We start from the raw sequence: 13,757 nt of genomic DNA, 5'->3' as shown, positions 1-13,757 counted from the left end.
AATTATGCCCAAAGGACAATAAAGCTGTGCATACCCTTTGACCCAGCAATTCCACTTTTAGGTCTTTTTCCCAAAGAAATCATGGAAGGGGGAAAGGGACCCACATGTACAAAAATATTTATAGCTGCTCTTTATGTGGTAGCAAGGAATTGGAAGTTGAGGGGGTGCCCATCAATTGGGGAATGGCTGGACAAGTTGTGGTATATGAATACAATGGAATACTATTGTGCTGTAAGAAATGATGAGCAGGAAGAGTTCAGAGAAACCTGGAGGGTCTTACGTGAGCTGATGATGAGTGAGATGAGCAGAACCAGAAGAACATTGTACACAGTATCATCAACATTGAGTGTTGACCTACTGTGATGGACTATATTCTTCTCACCAATGCAATGGTACAGAAGAGTTCCAGGGAACTCATGATAGAAGAGGATCTCCAAATCCAAGAAAAAAAAAGAAAGAAAGAACTGTGGAGTATAGATACTGATTGAACCATATTATTTCTTGTTTTGGGTGCTGTTGTTTTTTTTTTTTCTATTTTGAGGTTTTGCATCACTGCTCTGATTTTTTTCTCTTGTAACAGGATTAATGCAGAAATAGGATTAATGTTATTATGTGTATATATATGTGTGTGTATATATTTATATCTATATCTATATCTATAGAGATATATAGATATAACCTATATCAGATTACCTGCTGTCTAGGGGAGGGGGGAGGGAGGGGAGGGAGGGAGAAAAATCTGAAATTGTAAAGCTTGTATAAACAAAAGTTGAGAACTATCTTTACATGTAACGGAAAAAATAAAATACCTTATACATTAAAAATAAATAAATTAATTAAAAAAAAAGAAAATGGAGGGGAGAAAAGTGAAAAGAAATGAGAAACTATTGCTGCAAAACAGAATATAATTAATCCTCAGAAAACAAGCAGAGACCTTCAGAGGGATCTGACAGCTGGAGAGAGTGTAGGTTTCCTTAAAGTTGGAAGAATAGCAAGAAGATTAGTAAAAAAAAAAAAAAAAATCCTCCCCCAAAACAGCTGCTAACTTGAGACAAAGAAAAAACATTTGTTACAGGCAAAGGCAATACAAAGACTGGAGTACTAAAGACTAAAAAAAGATAATTTTTATTGACCAAACTTACTTTCTCATTCAAGTCTATACTGAAATTACTGTCAGTAGTCCAGGTGAGTCTATAAAATCTGGGTATCTTAATTAGATTCTAAAACATCTACCTCAAAAAATGTTTGGGGGATTTTTTTTTTTTACTTCCAGAAGGTCTGGAAGTTTTGTCTCCATTGAAGGAGTGATGAACTTGAATAAAGTGTTCTGGTAGTATAAAAATTCCCAAATGTAGATGAAATAATGCATCATCACAAACATTTAGGAAATTAATCCAGGAGATGGAGACAAAAATGCTTCAATGGCCTGGAAAATGCACCTGATTTAAAACCCATTGCTTAGACTTGGAAAAACAGATTGATTATGAAAGATATGCTTACTATCCCATGTTATAAAAATGTGGTTTCATGATGAAGATTAAAGAATTGTAACGATTGGAATGACGCCACCTGCTGGAGACTTACTGTAGAAGAGTTCTGCCCATGAAGTGAAGGTCTTTGAGGGCAAGACCAGGAGTCTTTTCTTTGGCATCAGGAAGTGACGCCAGCTAGTGGGAGGAGGAAGGAAGAGACTGGCGCTCAGTCTCGCGCTCTTTCCTTGGGACTCTGGTGGAGAGCGGAGCTAGAAATGTGCTCTCCCTTTAATAGATAGGAATCTAGGCCTTTCTCTCTCTTTATCAAATTCTTATTCTCCTTAATAAATGCTTAAAAGTCTAACTCTTGCTAAGGCTTATAATTTGTTGGCGACCACTCATTAAATAGTTTAGACAGTTTAGCTAGAATTTTAGCCCTTAACAGATGGCTGACCACGAAGAGGAAAGCTAAACCTCAGTCTTCTGATCTTCTGGTTGGGTAAGAAATTTCCCCTACCCTAACCTTTTAAATCTTAAGTACTGCTGAATTGCCTGGTGTTTTCCCTTTAAATTTTTTCAAATGGACCTTTTAAACTCCCTAATTACCCTATTTTTGATTTTAGTCTGTTTAACCAGACAAATGGGGGATAAGATAATGTTAATGCTTTGTTTTTGTGGATTTTCTATTTTTCTTTTTATTTTTGTTAGAAGAGCCAGCAATGTACTCACACAAGGAAATATCTCCCCCTCTCCCAACCATGCTTTTTCAGAGAAACCTGAAGAGATTCCTGCAGCTTTTCCCAGTTCTAACACTAATTGTAGCTTTAATTTTGCATGCCTGGAGGCAATGATCCACCCTCTAGAAGCTTTTAATCTCCTAGCACCTGGAGGCAAAGTGGGGGAAGAGGAATCCAGGCCTGAGTTCAAAATCAAGTCTCATTCAAATTGCTCTGGTCCCTCCCCTCCTCTCCAGACCCCACCCTCTACTCCTCCTATGGCCAAGCCCATTGCTTCCCCTGCCCGGGAAGTCCAGAGATCTAATGCTCATGCGCAACTTTGTCTAACTACATTTGCAGCTTCAGGCTCAGCCCTTCCCCAGCCTGGCTGTGCTTCTGAGACAACCTTAGAAAACCCTTTAAATTCCAGATATGCTCGATTTGTTCATAATTTTGCTAACCTGCTTTTGTCTTTAATTAGTAATCTTATAAAGCATTTGTATGGTGAAAAGACTGACAGACAATATAGAGGGGTTAAAGAAGAAAAACTTAAGCAGAATAAGAATGACAATCATCACCATAGTTCAAGACTCCACTTCTTTTGCCATGGAAGGGTACATATTTTACAGAAATGTAGAAGTAAGCAGCAAGGTATTGATATGAGTATTGGGGATTTTAGATATTGGAATCAAAAGTGTTCTAACTTCACTCAGATTACTAATGTCAGTTCAGAGGTTACATAGGATTTCTATGCTATTACATCTACATTTTGAAATTAATGGTATGGGTTTATTTTTATAGAGATTTTCATGCTTTTGAGATTGTATTTTATACTTAGTTTTTAAAACAAGGAGAATATTTGTAAAAGCTTTTTAGTCATGTGATCAAGTTTATATTTTATAATACTCTTATTAATATTAAACTCATGCTCATTTAGATTTCCTTAGTTTGAATTTCACTGTTTTTTATTGTTCCATGTGTATTTTCTTCTATTCATTTATCTAATTTTAAAAAATTGAGAGATGGTTTTGATTTCATAATACAATGTTAATTCTAGGAGTATTGTGCTCCCATATTCTGAGTTGTTTGTTTTTGTTATTTTTTCTCAACTGATTATTTGATCAAACTCTTTAAAGCATTTCCCTGGCAAATTGGTTGCCATGGCAAGTGTAAATTGATTCTACAAGTATTATTTTTGATAAGCATATTCCAAAAAAAAAAAAAAAGAGGGGAACATTTGTAAAAGTTTTCTTTTTTCAAAAAAAAAAGTTTTCTTTGAGATTCTGTTGTGCTTTAACTTATATTTAAATATGTTCTGATTTTTCACAAAAGTGATTGTATACTAAGTAAAAAAAAAGGGGTATTATTTGAAATTGTTGCATAAATATATATTGTGTCAAGTCAAGATGTATTCACATTTTTTGCAATCATTTATTATCCTCAATTTTTAAATCCATATGAGACTTGGATTATGGGAACTTATCATTTAAGACACTAATTGCCTTTATTCTGAGTTATCAGATGCCAGTTGGCCAAGATGCCATCCAATCACAAGAGGAATACATGCAAGAGCAGACACTGAACTGACACATGAGGGGAGACATGCATGAAGTCAAGGTATGGCCGAGGGAACGGCTTTTGACTAATGTTAAGGTTGGATTCTCTTGGTTTAATATTTTATTTTATTTTTCCCCACAATATTGTACAGATGGCTGGAAGTATTCATCCCACCCATCTCACTTCTACACCTGGCTTCTATGCTCCCTCCTATATGCCTGATGCCATAGACATCTCAATCCCATGCATCTGATTAAGTCTGACTCAGTTTCCTCCAATATGTTCGGTGGCATGGACATATATTCCATCCACCTATTTTAAGCCTGGCATACTGCATGGACAGTATATATTGCTCAAGTGTGGGAATGCTCATATCCCATCATTTCTCTGTTCTTTTATGGTAACCCCCATAATTATCTCAGGTGTCATGATAAATAACTGTTGAATTTGGCCTTGACACCTGTTACCAATTATATTAGATTTTCTAATTTCTCATAATGGCATGAGGATAATTAGGCAGATGATGCAAAAAGTGATGAAACAAAGATAAAAATTATTTTTAAAAATTAATATCGCAGCAATTGTCTTCTCAATTACTCTCCATAAGGGGGGACTATAATAATAATATAATTTTAAAGAATGGTTCAATTTTTGTTTTATTGTATGTTTCACGTGTTAACAACTAAGATTCTGTATTCCCTTAGACATGTTTTTGAGAACTTTCATTGTTTGATTTGATTATTGACAAAGCTATTTTAAAGTTGTGTTAAGCTCAATTTTGTAGGAAATTTTCTGGCTGATTACCAGTATCCACACATCAACCCCTGAAAAGACTTCCATTCCACGACTACACCTAGAGGACATCTGAGAAAAGACTTTCAGAGACTTTAAATGAACAGTTTTGATTTGTTGTTTTTGTTGTTTTTTTCTCTTTCTGTTATAATATACACCATCTGTAACATGTATTCTCTGCAGAGGCCCTCCCTTTGCAAGACTAATGTCAAAGCGTCGGTTCATGAGGACAAAAAAAAAATCGCCCCTCTGGACAAAACTTTCCTCTCTTCCTTTTCTATATTGTTGTTCACATATTATTAGTTAGCAATAGTTATTATATTGTTTTTACTGTTCCATCAAGGAAACATTTTGTTTCTTGAGGAACAACAGGGGGGACTGTAACGATTGGAATGACGCCACCTGCTGGAGACTTACTGTAGAAGAGTTCTGCCCATGAAGTGAAGGTCTTTGAGGGCAAGACCAGGAGTCTTTTCTTTGGCATCAGGAAGTGACGCCAGCTAGTGGGAGGAGGAAGGAAGAGACTGGCGCTCAGTCTCGCGCTCTTTCCTTGGGACTCTGGTGGAGAGCGGAGCTAGAAATGTGCTCTCCCTTTAATAGATAGGAATCTAGGCCTTTCTCTCTCTTTATCAAATTCTTATTCTCCTTAATAAATGCTTAAAAGTCTAACTCTTGCTAAGGCTTATAATTTGTTGGCGACCACTCATTAAATAGTTTAGACAGTTTAGCTAGAATTTTAGCCCTTAACAGAATGTATGTCAAAATCCTGTGAACTCAATACCATATTGTGTAAAAATAAGTGATTATAGCAAAAGGAAAGCATAATCCATTAAAAGCTGTGTTTTGTTGTTTTTTTTTTTTTTAAGAAGATGCAAAGAGTTGTAAGGTTTACTGTAGGGATAGGGACTATACCTGTGATTTCATTCGTTTAAGTATCTCCTAGGTGAGGAAATTCCCTTTATTAATGCAGTTTTCCAATTTTTTTTTGCAATTTATAGTCTTAGAGAGCTGCCCTGAGGCACTGAGAGGTCATGTGACTTACCCAGAATCACAGAGCCTCTATGTGTCAGAGGCAGGACTTGAACTCACGTCTTCCTTACCCCAAAGCCAGTTCTCACTCCATTATACCACATTTTTCTCTTCTTGTTAGTAAGTCAACAGATTTAATTATTTTACTTTGTATCGGTTAATTTATACACCATTTAATATGTATACTATACAGGTCCTCTCTCTCCATTAGAATATAAGCTCCTTGAGGACAGGGAATGGTTTCACTTTTGCCTCTATATTCTAATCCCTTAGCTCAGGGGTTAGTACATTAAGTCATTAATAAATGCTTGTTGATTGATTTTTCTGCCACTCCCTTCAGTTTCTAGGTCTCAGGACTGACTCATTAACAAATGCAATAACACTCCACTGCCCGATTAATCTCTCCTGTTCCCTTCGAGTTAAGGTATATGCTTTCTAGGCATCCCTCATAAGTCCCACCCTACCAAGTCTCGGTGATGTCTGTGAGGTCAAATTTGCCTTTTTGAATCAGTATCTCTAATTCTTTCTTAGTTTCCATGCTTAATACATTTGTTTACAGCCATCTGAGGCTGGTTTTTATTGATGGATCTCTCTTTATGTTTTATCTCTTGCAAACTGCTAGTCTTTTTTTTCTTCTTATTTTGTACCTATTCTATTGCCTGTCTTGCTAGATCTACACAGGCAGCTTTCTCTCTTCCTATCCCTTTTCACTACCAAAGCATGCAGATTTGTAATCCTCTATAAAGATAGGAGGTTTTTATCATCCCTTGAAATTTTATTCTTTTGCCAGCCAACAATCCATCATTGCTTTATTTTTAAGCTGTGGTTAAGAAATACAAGGGCCACTTTCAGATGTAACTTCTTTTTTTCAGGGCAATGAGGGTTAAGTGACTTGCCCGGGGTCCCACAGCTAATAAGTGTCAAGTGTGTGAGGCCGGATTTGAACTCAGGTCCTCCTGAAACCAGGGTTGGTGCTCTAGCCACTGAGCCACCGAGCTGCCCCAGATACAACTTTTTAGCTAGCTGGTCACTTCTCCAATACACCTCTTCTGAATTACTTTGCTTCAAATGACAGGCTATATCCTTAAAGTCTTCATTTTGTTTTCTTAGCAAAAATTTTCACCTGAACTTCAATGAATTTATTTACATTGTTTTCTGTGGGAACCAGTACAGCTCAATAGTCATAATGCTTTGGGATGAAAGTCCCTATCTCCACAAAGTGGAGGTGATACTGGAACAGATGGGCTGATCCTGTCCTCTCATCCCCAAATCCAATATGTCTGTTTCCTTAGCAAACAGTCTTTAGCTCTGGGATGGACAGATAGGTGAGCTCAGGCTGGTATCAAGCCATCTGGATTTTTTTCTGGGTCAGGGAGAAAGCAGCTTCTCTTTAGGACTACCCTTTGAAAAGCAGTTGTGGAGCAGGTACTCCCTGACGAGGCTGAGTGCTAACACTATCAATGCCTCACACGTTCAAAGTTGCTCAAACCTTCCTCCTTTGCTTTGTCATGTTGCACCAATAACCCCAGCCTCCTGGCTGGCCCCTCTGCATATTTTCCCTAGCTTTGAATGCCCTCTCTGCTCTGCTTCCACTTATTCAAATCCATCAGCCACAGCACAGCTCAAGAGCACCTTCACCACAAGGTTCTCCTGACTTGTTCCAGTCCGTGATGCTTTATTCCTCTCCTCTGCCCTCTTACAGTTTAGCATTTAATCATATATTATATGTCCTGTAAAGTTATTTAAGAGTGTTTCAAGTATGTCCTTGGAACAAAGATGTTCCAACCAGATTGGAAGTTTTCTGAGAGAAAAGACAAAATCTACTCCTCTTTTCTACTCCTAATGGTACTGTTGCAGCTGAGCCCATGGCTATGTCCCCTGGAAAAGTCAAATGAAACACTGATTTAATGACTATCTAAGGGGGCCCAGGGAACCATGGGAACTCCCTTGGTCATTCAAGGCAATGACACTATCCTAAATACTGGCTACTTTGGACAGCCTCAACCTTAGCTTCACCATCAGTTTGAATTATCTCCAAACAGCATACTGTAGACCAGGACAAAGCCTTTGGCTCCTCAACCTATCTTACCCTACCTCTCCTTTCTTCTTCTAGCTACTGCCTATAACTCCAGATAAGTAACCCCTTCTCCATCACCAACACAAATCATGTTAAGCTCCTTCCAGTGGCCCCAGGCTGGGCAGGGCCAGAAGGAGGAAAGTACCAAGAGCAATTCAAATATAACCCCTCATGCATCTGCAAAGAAGCCTCACACATCTGGACCCTCACTGTGTCCAGGATCCAGCAGAATTCAATGGAACCTAAGGAACAGTGGAGTCCAGGCCACGTGACCTTGCATTAGGGACAAGTTCCCTGAGGTGATGAACCCTCTGGCCTCAGATCCAGACATCGCCCTGCCCCCAACCCCATTTCACTAACCAGCCTCTCTCCACTGCAATGAAAAGGGAAGGGGCCATAATTGAAAAAATCACTCACACTCTCACCTCATCAGCCATTCAGAGGGAAAAAGGCAGGAAGCGGCTTCCTTCCCCCCAATCACTCTGGTAAAAGCCAAAGGGCTATTTTAAACCCTTCAAGGATGCAGTGGGAGCCAGCCACCCTCACTCTCAGCCAGAGCTGGATTCTGGGCCTCTGCCAATGGCAGGCCTTCCCCAATTCCCTCCCTTTCTCCCTTCCACCTCAGCCAAACACTAAACAAAAACAGGGCTGAGGCTGAGCAGTGGCAGCAACGGCAGCCATGGAGAAATTTAAAAGGTGGTTTATAAGGAGAAGAGAGAGGGAGGGCTTGTTATGTATTGCTGGCCCCAACCTAGAGTGTTAAGGATCTGCTTACAGGTTGAAGGCAGGCACCGCCTGTCCTCCTCCCTCCCAGTGAGAAGTGCAGAGGGGAGGGGAGGGGATGGAAGGGGAGAGGCTTTGAGTCACTCCATTCTTGAAGGTGGTACGTCAGGCAGGGGAAAAGGAGTGTTGGCTAGCTCAGGGCATTGCCATGCTTAGAGTGAGCTAGGAGATGGACTGTCAGAAATCCTTCTCCATTAAGGCCTTAAGGAGGAATGGAAGTCACCAACCTTAGGAGCCACTGAGACCACCCTGTACATAAGAATCCTCTATATCCTCCCCACAAGAAGCCACCCAGACTTTGCCTGAAGATCTGAAGGAAGAGGGAACCCACTGCTTCCTAAGGTAGCTTTTTAGGAAGTTTTTCCTTATATCAAATCTAAATCTGTTTGTAAATCCTCTGAGACCTAACTCTGCCCACCCCACCTCCATTCTCCTTACCAAAGTTGAATGTGGTAGGAAATCACCAGATATAAGCCAAGTTAGCCCTTTTCCAACAAAGGGCATCAGTAAGAACTCCTACACACGTGCACAGAGAACCCACCAGCAGGCAAGAGGATGGTCACAGGGATCCTTCCAGGGTACCAATAACACAAAGCGATACACCATGGGGCCCAAAGGATTGCTGGGAGAGCATTTTAACTTCTAAAGCTTATGAGCCTCAACACATAAATCTAGTCTATTCAAGGCAATCCTCCTTTTAGGGCTAGGCCCTACCCTCCAGGTTCTGGCTTTAATTCCAGCACACACCACAAAAAGCCATGCAGAATTTTAGTGCTTCACCTGGCACAACAAAAGCCAACTCTCTTTACCTTGGTCCATCCTGGGTCCTTTTTCTGTGACTTTGGGCACATCTCAACTCACTCAGTGGGAGGAACAGAAACAATGAGTGAGGAAACGTGACCTTCAAATTCAGCCAGCCTGTATGAGGTTGAAAGGATGAACTCTTAGGGGTTCCAGGAAAACCAAGGGAAGGTCCAGGGTCCAGCCTGAATTCCCATCATGTTTGTGGTGGCTCTGTCAGGAGCAACAAATCTAAGGAGACTTTGCTACTCAAATTTCAAATTTGCATGAGATGACTAATACAAAGAAACACCACACCTATAAAATCTTCAGATATTCCAAGTTTGTTGTTTTTTTTTTTAAAAGGCAAACCCCTACTATCTTTTCAGCAAGGGGAATAAAATTTTTCTTTTTTCATTTTACCATCAATCAATCAATAAGTATTTATTAAGTGCCCTACCAGATGCTGCACTGGGCACTGGGGATACAAGGACAAAGAATCGAACAATCACTACTTGCCATGGTTTTCTTAAAGTTCTCCTGAGTGACAGAGGAAATGTCAGGTCAAGAACAAAACCAGCAGGAGCCATGCACCATCCCTCAGCGCCAGGGCCCATCAGCCTGCTAAAGGCCTCTATGGAACACGAAAATGAGGCTGTGAAATGGCCAAACCCAGTGAGTGGAGGTGGGAGGGCGGCCGCATCCTCACCTCTGCAAAGTAGGCGGTGGTGGTGATCCTCTGGATCTCGTACACGCTGCTGAGCACAGGGATAAGCGTCTTCACAATCAACGGGAGCTTGGGACCTGAATGCTTGGCCATGGCTCTGCAGAGACAGATGCCAGGCACATGAATGCCTGGATGGACAGGCAGGAAGGCAGATGGAGACAACTACCACCACAATGTTTGGGTCTGCTCTGGGATCTTCCTGACCCATCCTCTGGAGGCTAGGGTTCTGGGGTGTGGCTAACTTTGCCCTGAGGAGACTCCCTTGCTCCCAATCTCCTCCCCAGTTGGGACACCTGTAGCCCGAAGGGAATATGTCTATAATGCTCATTTTATTATCCCCATGCTCTACCCACAGGAGAACTTTCAGCTCTAACAAGTCCTGGAGCCTCCCTAGGAAGAACGCACTTCTGGCAAGCAAAGAGGATCAATTAATGCCAGACTGTAGGTCACTATACTTCAGGCGCCCACCAGGAGTGGGCGTAACCCCGAGGTAGGAGGAGCAGACTCAGCTTTAAGCTCCCTGACGACTGAAGGACTTCCTCACACGCAGCTCCAGGTAGCTTCGGATGTTCTGGATTTCTCAGTGACTGAGCTGAGTTCAGATCCCTCTAGAGGGCAGAATCTTAAAATCTCAGAGTTGGAAGGGAACCAAGAAGGTGTCTTAAACAGGCATCTCCTTTACAACATTCCTGACAAGTGGTCACCTAACCTTTGCTTGAAAACCTGGAATGACAGATAGGGAACTCACAGTTCACTTTGGGAGAGCATTTTGTGATTCTCCTTATGCTGAGCCATAATATTCTCTTTCTCTCCCTTTCTTCTTTCATTCTCTTTTCTCTCCCTTTCTTCTACCTCCCTCCCTTTTTCTCTTTCCCTCTGTCTCTCCTTCTCTTTTTCTCCCCTCCTTTCTTTTTCTCTATCTCTGTCTCTCTACAATTTCTGCCTGCTGTCTGTGGTACTAATTGATCCCCGAGAGATAAGAATAAGAACAATGAGTATAAAGGACAAAAGAGATATGGTGGCAACTCCGTCATCATATCCTCTACCTAAATCCTTTCCAAACTAAACATCCCCTGTTTACAGCATCAAAGGATCTCAGAGCTGGAAAGGGGCTTAGTGAAAAACAAGTCCCTTTACAACATATTCAGTAGTCCTACTTGAAGACATTCAGTGAGAAGCCTAACCTCCTGAGGTGTCCCATTCCATTTTTGTTTCAAAGTTCTGATGGGTAGCAAGTTTCCCCTTACATCAAGTCTGAATTTGCATTTTGGCATATTCCACTTCTTGTTCCTAGTGCTGCCTGTGGGGCCAAACTGCACAATTCTAATCTCTCTTCCACAGTGACAACTCTTTAAATAATTGAAGAAGGCTATTACGTCAACTCTCTAAGGACAGGATGGGAAAGGCAGTTAGACAGAAGTCTAAGAAAGACCATGGGGTTTTAGTGGGATGAAATTCAATGAGTTAGCAGCATGATGTGGCAGCCAGAACAGCTAATGTGACCTTAGAGAGGCGTAACTCCCAGGAAGGTCATAATCCAGCCTAGTCAGACCATGTATAAAGGATGATGACGAGTTCTTGGATCCCTGTGTTAAGAAGAACATTGATAAGGTGGATGGTGTCTAGACAAAGGCAACCCATATGATGAGATCACAGTATCTAGAACTATGAGACTTCTGAGTCCATTTCCCACATTTTACTGAGATCCTTCGAGGTTAAGTGACAAGTAATAAACATTAAAGGCAGGATTTGAACCTTGATCCTCCCAACTCTAGAACTAGTGCTTGTTCTCTATGGTACCACACCTCAGGTACATGGTAGGGTTCTTGAGTCCATGCTGTACAAGAACTAGTAAAATGAACTGGGGTTGTTTTAGCCTGGAGAAGAGAAGACTCAGGGGAGGGGCAACACAACAGTTGTCAGATTAGTTTGGCATGAGAAAATCAGGAGCAACAAGTGGAAGCTGCAGAAAACAATTTAGGCTTGCCATCAAGAAAACTTTCTGACAAGCAATACCCACCACCTTCACAAAATGGCAGGTTCTCTCTCATCTGAAGTCATCAGACAAAGAATGGGTGTCCATCTGTCAGGCTGGGCATGGGTTGGACTGCAGCATTACCGAGGCTGCTTCCATTTCCACCTCCCCCACTGTCCAGAATCCTCTTGTCCAGGCTAAGCCTCCCTAACCCCTCTCACTGATGTTTATATGGCATGATCCCAATCATTCTGGGTACACTCTTCTGGATGTTCTCCAACTCAATGTCCTTTCTAAAATGCAGCTCCTAAAATGCCTTTCTTAATTATCTTTACTTCCTGATTTATTTCAGATATTCTATGTATCCACACTTCCTCCTGTACTTGGTTTCAAACATTTACTTCACAAGTATGAAGTTTTACATTTACCCTACTAAATTTCATCTGCTTTGATTTGGCCCAATGTTCTGACTTGTTAAGGTCTTTCTGAATCTTGAATCTGTGACTCAGTGCATTATCTATCCCTCCCAGCTTTACATTATCTGCAAACCTAATAATCATATTATCTATGCATTTATCCAAGTCGCTAATGAAGATGTTAAATAAAATAAGGAAAAGCACAGATCCTGGGGAACTGGACTGCAACCTTCCAAGATGATATCAAATTATTAATGACTATTCTTTGGATTTGGCCAGTTAACCAGATGCAAATCCATTTTATTTGACTAATATCTAGTCTACATTTTTCCATTTTCTCCACACAGACCAAATTAGACTTTTAGTTTAGCCAAGTGTTTGATATTTTACAGCATTTTCTTGATCTAATGGTTTAATAATCCTGTCAAAAGAAGAAATAAGGTTACTGGCATAACCTGTACTTGATGGAGCTGTTAGCTATATGTGATTACCATGTCTTTTTCTAGATGTCTACTAACCATCCCTTCTCTTTATGATAAATTTTAGTGTTCTCTAGTCCTAAAGTATTCATTTTGTCCTGTTCTTTATGATCTTTTAAAGAGGACTCTGAACTGACTCTGTCAGTTTTTCTGTTACCTGAGGATGTGGTTTATTTAGATCAAGGGACTGGAGTTCCTTAAATGCTCTTATGTGTTCTTTTATTAGTTCCTTACTTATCTTATGTATAACTAACTCCCTATTAGCCATATTTGTTCAGTCCTGTTCTGTCAGTTGAAGGATCTTTAAGTAAAGTAAGAAGGAAGTAGCTCTACCTATACCTTCTTTTCATTCATCATCACCACCACCCCATTTACACCAAGCAGAGGTCCTATCCTTTCCTTTTACCCCTTATTCTCCAATAGATCTGAAAAAGTCCTTGTTGTCACCCACAACCTCATCTATGCTTTGCCATTCTTGAAAATATTCTCACAGAATCATTTCACACTCTTATATTCATTCTCTAATACCTGTTTATCAATTAACAAGCTTTTATTAAGTACCTACTGTTTGCCAGGCAGGCACTGAGGATACAAAGGCAAAAATCAAACATTGCTTGCCTTTACAGGACTTCCATTCTATTGGGAAAGACAGCATATACACATATAAGTACAGTGCAGAGGAAGCTGGCCTCAAGGCAAGAAGACCTGGGTTCAAGCCCTTGCTCAAATATATAATGGCTATGTGACCCTTTAATTGTCATAGGCAATTCTCTAAGAGGACAAGTTGTAGAGAAAGCTCCCTATGCTAATGAAATCATAGGCCAATTAAAAGTAAGAGGAGTCACTAGTAGTTGAGGAGATCAAGAAGTGGGAGTGAAAAGGGAGTATATTCCAAGTATGGAGGATAGTTTGTACAAAGATGGGAGATAAACTATACGTAAAGAATGGGTGAGG

At 40.5% G+C, this 13,757-nt stretch overlaps 1 protein-coding gene across 1 annotated transcript in view; it reads right to left on the bottom strand.

Moving 5' to 3' along the window:
* The window catches only part of MROH1 (maestro heat like repeat family member 1), a 177,452-nt gene that overhangs the window by 13,625 nt on the left and 150,070 nt on the right, over positions 1 to 13,757 (bottom strand). Inside the window, 1 exon segment of the mRNA XM_043977158.1 lies at positions 9,916 to 10,030. Coding sequence (XP_043833093.1) covers positions 9,916 to 10,030 — 115 coding nt within the window.

This window comes from Dromiciops gliroides, chromosome 1 (genome assembly GCF_019393635.1).
Source record: "Dromiciops gliroides isolate mDroGli1 chromosome 1, mDroGli1.pri, whole genome shotgun sequence".
NCBI lineage: Eukaryota > Metazoa > Chordata > Mammalia > Microbiotheria > Microbiotheriidae > Dromiciops > Dromiciops gliroides.
Note: the sequence above shows the minus strand (reverse complement) of the source record. Positions and strands in the feature narration are given on the sequence as shown.